Source organism: Rhineura floridana, chromosome 8 (genome assembly GCF_030035675.1).
Source record: "Rhineura floridana isolate rRhiFlo1 chromosome 8, rRhiFlo1.hap2, whole genome shotgun sequence".
Taxonomy (NCBI): domain Eukaryota; kingdom Metazoa; phylum Chordata; class Lepidosauria; order Squamata; family Rhineuridae; genus Rhineura; species Rhineura floridana.
The window spans coordinates 43884293-43900868 of NC_084487.1; the positions used below are offsets into that span (position 1 = coordinate 43884293).

Sequence of the window (16576 nt, forward strand, 5' to 3'; positions counted from 1 at the left end):
GCAACTGGTCATGGCTTCCTTAGCACATTCACACAGCATGGAAAAACGGGTGTGTAATCCTCAACTGTGATAATAAATATGCCCAGGTTGCATGTTTATCCTGACATGCCAATGCCTTCCCACTTTCTAACACCTGAAGAAGTCCTAAGACAGCAAAAAAAGAGAGAATGAGAGAGAGCGAGAGAGGCACAGGGGTAGGCAGTCTGTTACCTAGGTTTTGGTTAGCGCTCCGTGGGGGTGGTGGTCTTTCCAGGAAAGTGGAAGTAGTTGGCGGTGATGTGGCTGTGCTAGGTGGGTGGCAGCGGTCAGCCCCTATAATTTTCAGCAGGTCTAAGAGCACCTTCCGGTTGGCACCTTGCATGGTGAGCACATCACATGCGTCACGAGAGGAAAACCCATTAAAATAAAGCAGATGGTCACAATTGCAAGCTCTGAGGCCAGCGCATCCCTTACACCTGGCAGGAGGTTGCATTTGGAGACACAGCTGGAAGCGCTTGCCTCACATGGCCAGTGTAATCCACTGAGATTGTGACAGGGGCCTAGTTCTCACAGTCCTCTCCCACAGTTGGTGCCTCGTCAATGTCCTTCAGCCTTGGTTTCTCACCATCCCTTCACTGGGCAGAACAAATATGTGCCCTTGTGCAGGAGGCTGCAAGGCCTATAGACAGATGAGATTCTCTCCACATCATCAACACGGCCCAGCTGAGTAGGCTGAAGCGCACTTTCCACCCTGCTCCCAAGCGCCTGTACACAGGTCCTCCTCTCACCTTTGCTTGTCCTGGCTGCCAGCAACCCTGGTGTCTCCCCGAAGTCATTGGGGACATCCACATCTGCTCCAAACACAATAAGGGCCTTGATCATTTCTAGATGGTCTTGCTGTTGGGAGGAAAAGAGCTTGTCAAGGAAAATCCCCCAAGCTGGCAAGGCTCATTTAACGTAGACATGAAATCAAGCCTTCAGTGTCATCGGCCCAGTTCTCTGGAATGCTCTGCCAGCAGAGTTTCAGCAGGCACCTTCTGTTGTAACTTTTAAGCACCTACTGAAAACCTTTCTGTTCCACCAGGCTTATGCAGACAATGAAGAAGAGCTTCTTTCGCAACAGTTGGCCATTATTTTTATTGTATTTTTAATGTTTTTACTCTATGGGTTTTTTTTAATAAGTTGTAAGCTACTTTGATGTTTTTAACAAAATAGTGGCATACAAGTATTGTTATAAATAAACAAACAAATAAAATGTCGAGCACTCCCTTCATCCTTGGCTTACTAGGTTGGAGTACCCATCCAACAGCCATCTTGGCAGCCAACCTGAGCTGCCAGTATACTCATCCTACCCAAAGCTAAGTTTCTGTAGGCATCTTTGTGCAGGAGGACCACCTTAGCCTTAGCGGGAGAGACAAACAAAAGTATTCATGGGGGTGCACTGAGGCGCTATGTCAGGGGTGGGTGTCTCTGCATTCTGCCCCACCAGTCCCATTGGGCACCAGCCGCCATTGTTCACAGCAAGGCCTGGCCCCTGCCAGGAGTGCCATCAACAAGTAAGGGATGGCACGGATCTCGAGTGTGAGTGCGAGTGTGTTACCATCACCAAACACTGGGAACTTCCCAGTTCCCAACTTGGCCCATGCGGCAGGTAAAGGTGTGGTCTTCACTTTGAAGTGCATTTCCAAGCCGCTTCTATTGAAGCTACTTGGAAATGCACTGCAAAGGTGCTGTTGTCATCTGGTATTGTAATGACATCAGGTGATTGACAGGTGGGCAGCCCCACCCCACCCCACTTACCTGTCAACTTAGCACCCAGGGCTTGTGCAGATAAGAAACTGGCCCTCCTGCACTATGCGTACATGCTGTAGCAGGAACAGTGATTGTTATATCAAAAGAATACCAAGAAAGGGTTTCCTCTATAGACTCTGTGCATTTAAGGATGAAAACGCCTCTCCACTTTCCCTCTCCTCCCCCGCTTCAGTTCTGGGAAAGCATCAAGCTGATGAGAAGCCCACCTTCATGGCCAGGTGCAGTGGGGTGCTGCCATCCTTCCCTTTCGTATTTGCCATGGCTCCATGTGTCAGCAGCACCATTGTGCAATCAAAGCGCCCCCGCCGGACAGCAATGTGCAGTGCCGACTCCCCTGTCGCGCTGAGGGTGTTCACTTCGCAACCATAGTCAATGAGGAGCCTGGTCATCTAGATCCACAAGGGGAGAGGAGGCAAAGGTGGAATTAAGACAGCACACAACGCCACACTTTGGATCCCAAGTGCTTCTTGGTTGTAGCAAGTGAGATAAAATTTATTTCACAGTGGGCCAACGATCATAATGAACATGATATTGAGGATTTTAAAAACACTAGATTTAAGGTTGAAGAGAAGAATAAAGGTTCTTAAAAATGCATTCATGCTCCCAAAAGCACAGAAATTGTGCTTTAAGTTTAACAGTTTAAGCCTTAATTTGCACATTATGACACTAGTAAAGACACTGTACAGACTCACACGCTGTACTCACTAACGCTGACTCCATCCACTTCCCTCAGAGCTACAAACTCAGTTTACAAACATAACAGAAAGAGTTACGGCAATCTCACCATAAATTTATCAATCAACATACCAATATACAGTTTTTCTGGTTAACTATACCTCTTCTGCCAGTGACTTTCATTGCTTGCCTTTCACAAGGTTGCTGAATGTGAATCAGCAGCAGCAGAGCTGGTAAATCCTCAGGCAAACACTTATTGCAACACCACTTTGAAAGCTGCTTGTAGAGGTCCAGTCTCCGCTATGTGTCTGCTTTCTGACTTAAGCACCAAAGACATCAAACTTACCTCTGGGGCCACTAAATTAACGATGAGAATACATCTGATGGGGTATGCCTTAGGATCAATTTCTCCTAACCTGATACCTACCAGATGATTTAGGCTACAACTCCCATCATGCATGGCCATTAGCCATGCCGGCTAGATGAGATGTAGTCCAACAACACCTGGAGAGCATCAAGATGGAGAAGGCTTCCTTTAACATCAGGAAAAAGTGAGCAGGAGTAGCATCTCCCATTTCTGACATCCTGACAAGAAACTACCAAGCATCTTAGTGTCTTGCCGGTATTAAAGACACAGGAATTGGCAAGTGCACACACAAATTGAAAGGTTGGAGATGGGCTGCGGGAAGGATGTCTAACTGGAGGCACGACCAGGGAGGGAAGACCCCCAATAAGCCAAAACAAGATGTCTGCCCTGCCGGTGGTCTATCTGCTTACCTCAGCATTTTTGGCCCAGTGAAGGGGTGTTGCTCCATGGCGTGGGTCCACTAACTGAATCTGGCTGACTTCCTTATCAAGAAGGGCCTCAGCACACCTAGAACAAAGAAGCAGAAAACAGTGACAGATGTGGCAAACACCTACCAGCTAACTGCACATGCAGTATGAGATACTTTCAAGGTGCCAGTAACCAGCCCGCAAAGGTGTGCATGCAGGAGTGGAGGGAAGGATGGGGTCTTGGCCAAGCAAGTGATGCCTCCAAGGTCAACAGGTCAAAGTGCAGGCTGCCCCGATCCATGGTTCAAGCATGTAGCCCTGCAATACTGTAGTTTTGAATCGGGGTGGGGAACCTGTGGCCTTCCAGATATTCATAGAATAGTAGAGTTGGAAGAGGCCTATAAGGCCCAACCCCCTGCTCAATGCAGGAATCCAAATCAAAGCATTCCCAATAGATGGCTGTCCAGCTGCCTCTTGAATGCCTCCAGTGTCAGAGAGCCCATTACCTCTCTAGGCAATTGATTTCATAAGAACATAAGAACATAAGAAGAGCCTGCTGGATCAGGCCAGTGGCCCATCTAGTCCAGCATCCTGTTCTCACAGTGGCCAACCAGGTGCCTGGGGGAAGCCCGCAAGCAGGACCCGAGTGCAAGAACACTCTCCCCTCCTGAGGCTTCCGGCAACTGGTTTTCAGAAGCATGCTGCCTCTGACTAGGGTGGCAGAGCACAGCCATCATGGCTAGTAGCCATTGATAGCCCTGTCCTCCATGAATTTGTCTAATCTTCTTTTAAAGCCATCCAAGCTGGTGGCCATTACTGCATCTTGTGGGAGCAAATTCCATAGTTTAACTATGTGCTGAGTAAAGACTTCCTTTTGTCTGTCCTGAATCTTCCAACATTCACCTTCTTTGAATGTCCACGAGTTCTAGTATTATGGGAGAGGGAGAAGAACTTTTCTCTATCCACTTTCTCAATGCCATGCATAATTTTATACACTTCTATCATGTCTCCTCTGACCTGCCTTTTCTCTAAACTAAAAAGCCCCAAATGCTGCAACCTTTCCTCGTAAGGGAGTCGCTCCATCCCCTTGATCATTCTGGTTGCCCTCTTCTGAACCTTTTCCAACTCTATAATATCCTTTTTGAGATGAGGCGACCAGAACTGTACACAGTATTCCAAATGCGGCCGCACCATAGATTTATACAACGGCATTATGATATCGGCTGTTTTATTTTCAATACCTTTCCTAATTATCGCTAGCATGGAATTTGCCTTTTTCACAGCTGCCGCACACTGGGTCGACATTTTCATTGTGCTGTCCATTACAACCCTGAGGTCTCTCTCCTGGTCGGTCACCGCCAGTTCAGACCCCATGAGCGTATATGTGAAATTAAGATTTTTTGCTCCAATATGCATAATTTTACACTTGTTTATATTGAATTGCATTTGCCATTTTTCCGCCCATTCACTCAGTTTGGAGAGGTCTTTTTGGAGCTCTTCGCAATCCCTTTTTGTTTTAACAACCCTGAACAATTTAGTGTTGTCAGCAAACTTGGCCACTTCACTGCTCACTCCTAATTCTAGGTCATTAATGAACAAATTGAAAAGTACAGGTCCCAATACCGATCCTTGAGGGACTCCACTTTCTACAGCCCTCCATTGGGAGAACTGTCCGTTTATTCCTACTCTCTGCTTTCTGCTTCTTAACCAATTCCTTATCCACAAGAGGACCTCTCCTCTTATTCCATGACTGCTAAGCTTCCTCAGAAGCCTTTGGTGAGGTACCTTGTCAAACGCTTTTTGAAAGTCTAAGTACACTATGTCCACTGGATCACCTCTATCTATATGCTTGTTGACACTCTCAAAGAATTCTAATAGGTTACTGAGACAGGACTTTCCCTTGCAGAAGCCATGCTGGCTCTGCTTCAGCAAGGCTTGTTCTTCTATGTGCTTGGTTAATCTAGCTTTAATAATACTTTCTACCAGTTTTCCAGGGACAGAAGTTAAGCTAACTGGCCTGTAATTTCCGGGATCCCCTCTGGATCCCTTTTTGAAGATTGGTGTTACATTTGCCACTTTCCAGTCCTCAGGCACGGAGGAGGACCCGAGGGACAAGTTACATATTTTAGTTAGCAGATCAGCAATTTCACATTTGAGTTCTTTGAGAACTCTCGGGTGGATGCCATCCGGGCCCGGTGATTTGTCAGTTTTTATATTGTCCATTAAGCTTAGAACTTCCTCTCTCGTTACCACTATTTGTCTTAGTTCCTCAGAATCCCTTCCTGCAAATGTTAGTTCAGGTTCAGGGATCTGCCCTATATCTTCCACTGTGAAGACAGATGCAAAGAATTCATTTAGCTTCTCTGCAATCTCCTTATCGTTCTTTAGTACACCTTTGACTCCCTTATCATCCAAGGGTCCAATTGTCTCCCTAGATGGTCTCCTGCTTTGAATGTATTTATAGAATTTTTTGTTGTTGGTTTTTATGTTCTTAGCAATGTGCTCCTCAAATTCTTTTTTAGCATCCCTTATTGTCTTCTTGCATTTCTTTTGCCAGAGTTTGTGTTCTTTTTTATTTTCTTCATTCGGACAAGACTTCCATTTTCTGAAGGAAGACTTTTTGCCTCTAAGAGCTTCCTTGACTTTGCTCGTTAACCATGCTGGCATCTTCTTGGCCCTGGCGGTACCTTTTCTGATCTGCGGTATGCACTCCAGTTGAGCTTCTAATATAGTGTTTTTAAACAACTTCCAAGCATTTTCGAGTGATGTGACCCTCTGGACTTTGTTTTTCAGCTTTCTTTTTACCAATCCCCTCATTTTTGTGAAGTTTCCTCTTTTGAAGTCAAATGTGACTGTGTTGGATTTTCTTGGCAATTGGCCAGTTACATGTATGTTTAATTTAATAGCACTGTGGTCACTGCTCCCAATCGGTTCAACAACACTTACATCTCGCACCAGGTCCCGGTCCCCACTGAGGATTAAGTCCAGGGTTGCCGTCCGTCTGGTCGGTTCAATGACCAACTGATCTAGGGAATAGTCATTTAGAATATCTAGAAACTTTGCTTCTTTGTCATGACTGGAACACATATGCAGCCAGTCTATGTCCGGGTAGTTGAAGTCACCCATTACTACCACATTTCCTAGTTTGGATGCTTCCTCAATTTCATATCTCATCTCAAGGTCTCCCTGAGCATTTTGATCAGGGGGCCGATAGATCGTTCCCAGTATTAAGTCCCTCCTGGGGCACGGTATCACCACCCACAACGATTCTGTGGAGGAGTCTGCCTCTTTTGGGGTTTCGAGCTTGCTGGATTCAATGCCTTCTTTCACGTATAGAGCGACTCCGCCACCAATACGTCCTTCCCTGTCCTTCCGATATAGTTTATATCCAGGGATAACCGTATCCCATTTCATTGTCGTATGGTTCTAACAGTTAGGAGGTTTTTCCTGATGTCCAGTCGAAATCTGGCTTCCTGCAACTTGAGCCCATTATTCCGTGTCCTGCACTCTGGGACGATTGAGAAGAGATCCCAGCCCTCCTCTGTGTGACAACCTTTCATGTACTTGAAGAGTGCTGTCATATCTCCCCTCAGTCTTCTCTTCTCCAGGCTAAACATGCCCAGTTCTTTCAGTCTCTCCTCATAGGGCTTTGTTTCCAATCCCCTGATCATCCTTGTTGCCCTCCTCTGAACCTGTTCCAGTTTGTCAGCATCCTTCTTGAAGTGCGGAGACCAGAACTGGACGCAGTATTCAAGATGAGACCTAACCAGTGCTGAATAGAGGGGAACTAGTACTTCATGCGATTTGGAAACTATACTTCTCTTAATGCAGCCTAATATAGCATTTGCCTTTTTTGCAGCCACATCACACTGTTGGCTCATATTCAGCTTGTGATCAACGACAATTCCAAGATCCTTCTTACATGTCGTATTGCTGAGCCAAGTATCTCCCATCCTATAACTGTGCATTTGGTTTCTTTTTCCTAAGTGTAGAACTCTGCATTTAAGAACATAATAAGAACGTAAGAAGAGCCTGCTGGATCAGGCCAGTGGCCCATCTAGTCCAGCATCCTGTTCTCACAGTGGCCAACCAGGTGCCTGGGGGAAGCCCGCAAGCAGGACCCGAGTGCAAGAACACTCTCCCCTCCTGAGGCTTCCGGCAACTGGTTTTCAGAAGCATGCTGCCTCTGACTAGGGTGGCACAGCACAGCCATCACGGCTAGTAGCCATTGATAGCCCTGTCCTCCATGTTTAGAGAAAAGGCGGGTCAGAGGAGACATGATAGAAGTGTATAAAATTATGTATGGCATTGAGAAAGTGGATAGAGAAAAGTTCTTCTCCCTCTCTCATAATACTAGAACTCGTGGACATTCAAAGGAGCTGAATGTTGGAAGATTCAGGACAGACAAAAGGAAGTACTTCTTTACTCAGCGCATAGTTAAACTATGGAATTTGCTCCCACAAGATGCAGTAATGGCCACCAGCTTGGACGGCTTTAAAAGAAGATTAGACAAATTCATGGAGGACAGGGCTATCAATGGCTACTAGCCATGATGTTTTCAGCCCAATGCTCCAGCCTATCAAGCTCCCTTTGAATTTTCTTTATGTCTTCCATGTTATTAGCTATGCCCCCCAATTTTGTATCAACTGCAAATTTGATAAGCACGCTCTGTACCTCCTCATCCAAGTTGTTAATAAAGATGTTGAAGAGCACTGGGCCCAGGACCGAGCCCTGTGGTACCCCACTCGTTACTTCCACCCAGTTTGAGAAGGAACCGATTCAGGAGCCAGCTGTTGCTCCACCTGATAGTTGTTCCATCCAGCCCACATTTAGCTAGTTTGCTAATCAGAATATCATGGGGCACTTTGTCAAAAGCTTTGCTGAAATAGAGATATATTATGTCCACAGCATTCCCATAGTCTACAAGGGAGGTTACTTGATCAAAAAATGAGATAAGATTAGTTTGGCAGGATTTGTTCTTCATAAATCCATGTTGGCTCCTAGTAATCACTGCATTATTTTCAAGGTGCTTACAGACTGACTGTTTTATAATCTGCTCCAGAGTTTTTCCAGGGATTGATGTTAGGCTGACTGGTCTGTAGTTCCCCGGTTCCTCCTTCATGCCCTTTTTGAAGATAGGGACAACATTAGCTCTCCTCCAGTCATCCGGCACTTCACCAGTCCATGATTTCGCAAAGATAATAGACAGTGGTTCTGAGAGTTATTCAGCCAGTTCATTCAATACTCTAGGATGCAGTTTATCGGGCCCTGCCGATTTGAACTCGTTCAAAGTGATTAGGTATTCCTTGACCATTTGTCTATCAATCTCAAGGTCCAATCCTGCCCCTTCTACTTCATGTTTCCCCGGAGGATCACAGACCCTTTTTTGGGAGAAGACTGAGCCAAAGTAGGAATTGAGCACTTCTGCCTCTTCTTTTGTCATCTGTTATTGTTTGACTCCAACAGCCATCAGCCCGAGTCAGCATGGCCCAGGGTCAAGGATGATGAGAGCTGGAGTCCTAACAACATCTCGAAGACCAGGGGTTCCCCATCCCTGTTTTAGATTACTGGTTTCAGAATACTGTCGCTATCTGCACTGGCCCACATCTTTGCTCGTCCAATTGTCTGGCCCTGCCTTGCATCCTGCCTCTCCTTCTTACCTGATGGGCTGCATTTATTTATTTATTAAATGTATATCCCACTCCTCCTCCCGGTTATCTTGGCCTCAGACCTTTCACCTGTCCTATAGACTGAGCCAGCCTGCATCTTCTGCCGTGGTCTCCAGTAGCTCTCTACCACCACCCGAGCCTTTTCTCCAAGCTCTTGGGACAGGAAATGTATTTCAATACATTTGTCATTTAAATACATGTCATGGAGGCAGCTTCCTAGGTGGGAGTACAAAGGGGAAACTCCCCATGGAAGTGACTATGTGTGCTTAAGATGCCATCTTCAACCCACATCTTGTCCCTCCCTGCCTGGGAGGTTCTGCAGCAACATTCAAGGCAACCTCTGCATTTCCTAGTCTATAACTGCGAAGGGAGTTACCCAAATCTCAGGGCATCCTGTGGTTCTGTAGTCACATATAAAAGCACAAAAATAGGTAAGGAATTCCACTGCAAAGAATCAAAGGTTTTAAGTCTAAAAAGCAAGTTCCTAGCCCTTAACGTTGCGCTGCCTGATTTCCGCCCTCCCCTTTAAAATCTCATTCTAGAGCGCACACATATAATTTGCCTGATGTTGTTGTGTTGTCCTGCCATTCCCCTGGTTTATATTGTTTTGCTGCTGCTTGTATTATTATGCTTTTGCAGGTTTAGAACGAATTGCTCTAACTGGGTGGAGGATACAGGGCAGAAATGATTCTATACAGAAATTAGGGCAAACAAAGGTAGACTTCAAAATGTGCAGGCAATGCCTGGTGAAGTCTCAGGGCCAAAGCAGACATAGTTTGGTGTTGCATTGATTATTTCCGTTAACCCTCCCCCCGGCTGTTCACAATGGGAAAAGGGATCCATTGGCACCAGTGGGGGCTTTACTCCCACGACAAATAGCAAGCACTTTGGGAGAGAGTAATTCTGATCAGGACCATGGTGGGGCAAAGGGTTAAAGCCCCTACCCATGGCATGATCCGATCCAGTTAGGATGGGGGTCTTGTGCCAGCTATTTGTTTGACCAAAATCAGGTATGAAACACCAAACTACATGACAAACATCATGTCTAATTCTGTCCTCAGATGCTTGGGGAATGGGGATGAGAGAACACAGTTCAAGACCAAGTTGGACAATTCCAGTAGTATACTGTATTACAGAGCATTAATTCTAAATAATGTACGCCTCCCCTAGCTCCATCACTAGCAGAAGCAGAACCAATTATGCAAATATGTGCAACCTTGTGTAGATTGCAGAATTTGGCTTTTCTTTGTGCAGATTCTTCAACGTGCATGAATGGGTGTGTGCGTGAAGGGCAGAATATATACAACCCTGAACTTACTACACAGGACCTTAAAACATCCTTTCTTAGGCAAAGACGTATCAAGGACCGACTCAGTTGGGCAAACTCCAGCACAGATTGGGTTTATCACAATCTCTACAGCGCTTTTCAGTGTCTAAAAGTGCACTATACTTATTTATCCTCACCTTGTCTGTGGCAGAATCTTAACACTATTTCATTAGAAACAATTATATTGCAGCAGAAAGCACACAGCAAATAGGTCAGCTCAGGGTTCTGTGATGGGGAGAAGTATATGAATACTCATAGCAGTTAGTGACCAGTTGAGACTTCTATCTAATGAAACATAGGAAGGAAAGGGTCACACCAGGAAGGTGTGCGTGTGTGGGAGTACATGGCATCCTACTCTATGGACTGGTAGGGCCTGTGTCTGTAGGTGGCCTGCCTGGGACATAGGAACAGCCCTGCTGGATCAGGCTAGTGGCCCATCTACTGCAGCATCCTGTTCTCACAGTGGCCAACCAGATGCCTATGGGAAGCCTGCAAGCAAGGTCTGACGGCAACGGCACTCTCCCCACTTGTGATTCTCAGCAACAGGTATCCAGACGCATGCTGCCTCCGACAGCAGAGGAAAAACAAAACCATCATGGCTAAAAGCCACTGAAATCCTCCATGAATTTGTCTAATCCCCTTTTTAAGTCATCCAAGTTACTCTTGTGGCACATCTTGCGGTAGCATATTCCAAAATGTAACTATGCGTTGTGTGAAGAAGCATTTCCTTTTGTCTGTCCTGAATCTTCCAACGTTTACCTTCACTGGACGATTCTGGGACAAAATGAGCAGGCACAATACAACTACAAATTGCTGTTTTAAAATAAGAAGAGAAATCATTTTAATATGCCAAAAAGCATTTTAATTAGAGGTCAGAGAGCCCCTTCCGTGCCAGTATGGAAAATCAACTGGTAAGCCATGATTGCTTCCAGGTCAGTTTCCTCTTCCCAGGCCTGCTACACCAAAACAGGTCAATGATGTTGCTGACTGGCTTTGGAGTTGCCAGTCTTGCTCCGGTAAGGGAGTCAGGTCATGGAAACTACACCTGCAGATTCCCTCTTTCACATACTTGTTAGAGAGCCCTGTCCTCTTTTTTCACCTACCGCACCCCCACCCCACGGCTCAGGCCTTGCAGACTGAAGGATGGGGGTGGGTGAGAGCAGGCTCTTTGCCACCTCCCTTCAGAAAGCTTATACAGAGGATCTGCTAGTCCTGAAAATGCTGCACTGGCTACCAGTGAGTGACTGGCCCCAATTCTTGTCCTAGTCTACAAAGCCCTAAATGGCTTGGGGTCCAAGAACTTAAAAGATCACTTCTCCCAATATCAACCATCTTGGGCAGGGAAAGCCCTATTGTTGGTGCTGCCGCTGGATGCTGCCTGGCTGCCAAAGACCTGTTACAGGACCTTCTTGGGAGCAGTCTCCTGCTTATGGAATGCCCTCCCTGGTGAGGTGTGTCTGTTCCCCTTGTTATTGACGCTTAGGCAGAATGGGAAAACATTCCTGTTCACCCAGGCGTCTAGTGGTTGAAAGACATTGTTTCAGGCAACTATGAAAGGCATCAGTTATGAGGAAATTTGGTTTGTTTGGAAAATGTGTTTCACATTTTGGTACTGTTTTGCTGCTTGCCACCGTGGGCTCCTTTGAGAGAGCTAAAAATAATACTAATAGCATCAAAAATTACTTTCTAGTGCTCTTATCCAGATAAAGCAAGCAAACCCACCTTTTCTGGGAGTGTTTCATAGCAATGTGGATGGGGTAGCCCAGCGCTCCCAAATTGCTGCACTTTGCGTCAACCTTCAAAAGAGAGAGAACAGCATCCTCTTTGCCCAGTTGGCAGGCCAGATGCAAAGGGCTCTGTCCTTCGTCGTTCAGGTGGTCCAAAGCAGCGGTTGACCTCTTGCCCATGAGCTGGAACAATTGAACAATGTCACTCGAATCTAGAGACTCTGAAGGATACATCACATAGCTCGGCAGGAATGCCAGACTTCATTCCTCTAATGCAAGGGTGGGGAAAACCTACATCCCTTCAGATATTGTTGGACTCCAACTCTTATCAGCCCTGGCGGGCACGGCCAATGATCAGGGATGATGGTAGTCCAATAATATCTGGAGAGCCACAGGTCACCCCATCCCTGCTGTAATTGTGACAGCAAACCCAAACACTGCTTCCCATGTTGCAATTACACAAGGGAATGCTCTCACATGTCATTTCAAATTCTTTTGAAATATAACCGAACAAGTGAGAAAGCATAAGCCTAGCTCCTAGAATGAGATAGGCATGCACTCTTTTATTTAACTGAGTCCTACTCAGAGCAAACCCACTGAAATTAATAAACCTAAGTTAGTCATATCCATCAGCTCAAATGGGCCTACTCTGAGTAAGACTAGGGTTTGTTTGTTTACTTATTTATTTATTGCATTTGTATACCGCCCCATAGCCAAAGCTCTCTGAGTGGTTCACAATTAAAAACATTAAAAACAGATATACAAATTTAAAAACACATTTTAAAAAAGCAATTTAAAAATGCATGCTAAAATGCCTGGGAGAAGAGGAAAGTCTTGACCTGGCGCCGAAAAGATAACAGTGTTGGCACCAGGCGCACCTCGTCAAGTGTTAAATTTTACCTTAATATTTACATCTAAAAAGATATGGATAACAGTAGCTAATATGTCATCTTTACACATTGGGTTTTCCCCCCGCAAGTCTTGAAGCAATCTGGTGGTACGCGCATCTACTTCAAAGACAGGTGAGTATGTTAATCCTTCCCATGGTGCATTTTAATTATTCCCATTGTTTCAATCAGCTCTTAATTTTCTTATAGCGTAATTCACAGTTGTGGAGATCATTGCTGTTCTGAATAAGTAACATTCCTAGATTTCAAACTGGTTTCTTTGTCAGCCTGTTCCTAAACATTTCTTCAATTCCCTCTTTTATGTTTTCACTTAAATGAACAATTACTTTTTTTAATTTGTTCATTCTGTATCCTAGATCCCTCTCAACTAGGATAACATTTCTTCTAAACTTTGAATGATTCTGGAAACTGCACTTTAAGACAGATGCCAACAAACTGGAACAGGTTCAGAGGAAGGCAACAAGGATGATCGGGGACTGGAAACATAGCCCTTCGAGGTAAGACTGAAAGCACTGGGCATGTTTATCCTTGAGAAGACTGAGGGGATATATGATAGCACTCTTCAAGGACTTGAAGGGTTGTCACACAGAGGAGGTCCAGGATCTCTTCTCAGTCGTCCCAGAGGGCAGAACACGGAATAATGGGCTCAATTACAGGAAGCCACATTTCAACTGCTCACCAGGAAAAATGCCCTAACTGTTGGAGCAGTATGACAATGGAACCAATTACCTCGGGAGGTGGTGGGCTCTCCAATAGCCACCTGTTGGGTATGTTTTAACTTGAATTCCTGCATTGAGCAGGGGGTTGGAATTGATGGCGTTATAGGCCCCTTCAAGCTCTACTATTCTATGATACTATAATTGCAGAAGAACTCTTTTTTATCATCGCCACAAAAACTAATTTTATTCATTGTCACTCCTGTTGTTATCCTTTGTATACCAGAATCACATTTTACTGCAATAGCCAAAGGGTTCACTGGGATTACAAATACTGATGGAAATCATTGTCTCGGTTAGCACAAACACAGCTGATAAGTATCCTAGCTTTAACTGAATGGTCTGTTGTCCATATCAAAGTTCTAAATGTTGGTCCAATTAGGACATTCATTTAATGACCTGAAAAAGGTAATTCTGTTCCAGATTATGAAAAGCTTTCTTATAATCTAAAGCAATTGCCAACATTTCCCCCCATGTTATATTTACAGAGAATGATAGGGCAGAATGGCACATTATTTTGGCAAACATGTTCTCAATCCTGTAATGGAAATACATGGGGAGGAAAATCTTGTATGGAAGAGAACTGGCGGGTGAGCATGGAGCACTGTCTAACCTTTCCCTCAAGCGCATCTCCCCTGCCCCCCCAAAACACTAAGATTATGGGGCAAGCAAAGAGTTAGGAACCCCATCGTATCTCCTAATGTGCAGTTCTGCCCTTAACCATGGATGTGGCATGCAAGGACATTCCCATGCTATCTATATAAACTTATGCGGAGCAGTCTCTTTCCAGCCCCTCCAGATATGGAAAGCTCCCATTACCTCTGCTTGTGGGCTGTTTCACTCTGCCCTTGACCTCTCTCCTGGCAGGAAAACCCACCTTTCTCCTTCGCATCCTCACCTCTAGGATCTTGGGGTTGCTCCCTCGGACAGCATAATGGAAGACCGTCTCTCCATTTTTGTCTGTGAGATCTAGACGGGCATGGCACTGCTCCACCAGCTCCCGCAAGCACTCCATGTTTCCTTTCTGACAGGCTAAATGCAGTGGGGTGCATTCATCGTCACAGCTGTTGCTGTTGATGCAGCTGCAACACAAGATGGGAGGAAGGCTGGGCACAGAGTCGGGCCCAAGTGCAAAAGCCAGCCACAATCGCCATGTTTGGTTTCAAAAGTTCACAACATTGCTTTGTGCAATAGCACCCCACATTTAATACTGCTGTTTTTCCAATACAGCAGCCTTTCCCACTTTTGGGTCTCCAGATGTCGCTAGACTACAACTCCCATCATCCCCAGCCAGCATGGCCAATGGTCAGGAATGATGGGAACTGTAGTCCAGCAACATCTGGGGACCCAAAGGTTGGGAAAGGCTGCAATATAGCATGCATTTAACGCTCTAGGTGCCAAAGAGAATATTTAAGGGACACCAGAATTACCCAGAAAGATTACATCTAGGTAAGAGGGAGAGACTGGTCCCCATTCTATCCCAGCAGCACCAGCCACAGCCTTTGTAAACAAACAAAGGGGATCAAATGACAGAGACTGAGCATGAGGTAATGGTTGAGCACTAGCGCAGTGTAGCATTGGACAATGAGCTGGAGGTTCAAGCTCAAATCAGAGCAAATTCACCAGATGGCCTCAAGCCAGTCACTCACTCACTCTCATATCCTAAGCCAAGAGAGTAGCCAATGAGGTGACCTCCAGATGTTGGATTACAGTCCCCATGATCCCTGAACACTGGCCATGTCGGCTGAGGGAACTTGGAAGTCCAACAACATCTGGAGGACACCACATTGGCAACCCCTTTTCTAACCTATCTCATGCATTTGTTGTGACAATTTAAAGGGGGGGGGGAGAACCAAGGGTTCTTGAGAAAAAGATTTATTTTATTTAACAAAATGTATATACTGTTTACTAGAACAAAAGACCTTGTGGTTTACAACAGACAGTGAAGGATGGGGCAGAAATGTAACAAAATTAACGAATCTGCTCATAATCAAGACCGACAATGCTTCACTCCTCTTGACCAATTATGTAAAAAACAGATGCAATTACAATATGCTGCCATCTCTTCTTACTGATACATATAACAGTAACCCCCAAATTAATCTTTTTTCAAAGTTTATCAATGTTTCATGCTGGGCTGTTTTTTCTTTTAAGAGTTCTCTTCATGGGGAAAAGATTCTTGCGAAGTGTTCAGGTCTCTGTTGTGAATGCTCAAGTCAACGGGAGAATCTTTAACTTGGCAGGCTGCTTTGTTTATGGGTTAAACTGCAATCCTAAACTCCGGACATTTGGACTCGAACTGCCCTAAACTGAATTTGTAATATCAGCTATTCCCCACCAGGAGGAAACTCAGCCATTGTACCTCAGGATGTGATTGTGACGGAAGCTCTCCAGGAGTCCAACCTCTACTGCTACATGAGCCAGCGACCACCTAGGATGGCTGCGAAAACAGTCTGTCAGTTGCTGCAAAGTCTCCAGTGCCAAAGGATCGTGATAACTCTCATAGAAAGGGCGCAACTGCTTTACATACAGCTCGAAGTGCTCAAATGCATATACTTCATGGTCTACCTGGAAGAGCCTACAAAGGGAATTTATTTAAGATGTTTACATCCTGCCTCTCCAAAGCTGGTGGTATAGCTCACAACCAAGATTAAAATCATTAAATCATAGAACCATTAAGAAAACAAAAACACGCGCACACACAATTCTATGCAAAGACCAAAAAAACCCAAAACAACTCCAACAAATCAGCAAGAACATAGCATTTTGCAACAGGAAGACCTCAATCAAACTTAGCAAACAAAAATCCCATTATAAGAGTGGAGTTTTACACCATCTTCAGAAGGTGGAATTAGAGGAACCAAACCACACCAAAGAGACCATTCTACAGCCTCAGGGCAATTGTATAAAGTGGTCCTGTTCTTCCCTAGGGATGCTCTCAATTCATAAAGCAGGCTCCACCTTGCAGAACACAAGCAGTATCAATGCT

General features: G+C 45.2%; 1 protein-coding gene across 4 annotated transcripts in view; it reads right to left on the reverse strand.

Annotated features, from left to right (window-relative positions):
- Nucleotides 1–16576, reverse strand: part of PLA2G6 (phospholipase A2 group VI) — a 37178-nt gene that overhangs the window by 13240 nt on the left and 7362 nt on the right. For 3 of the 4 annotated variants that reach the window (XM_061639105.1, XM_061639106.1, XM_061639107.1), the window contains exons 4-10: nt 15950–16165; nt 14486–14669; nt 11959–12146; nt 3244–3340; nt 1998–2180; nt 768–876; nt 211–354 (exon numbers count right to left, since the gene is read on the reverse strand). In XM_061639105.1, the coding sequence (XP_061495089.1) occupies nt 211–354; nt 768–876; nt 1998–2180; nt 3244–3340; nt 11959–12146; nt 14486–14669; nt 15950–16165 (1121 nt within the window). The remainder of the gene's footprint in view (nt 1–210; nt 355–767; nt 877–1997; nt 2181–3243; nt 3341–11958; nt 12147–14485; nt 14670–15949; nt 16166–16576) is intronic. The other variant, XM_061639108.1, reaches the window with a different exon arrangement.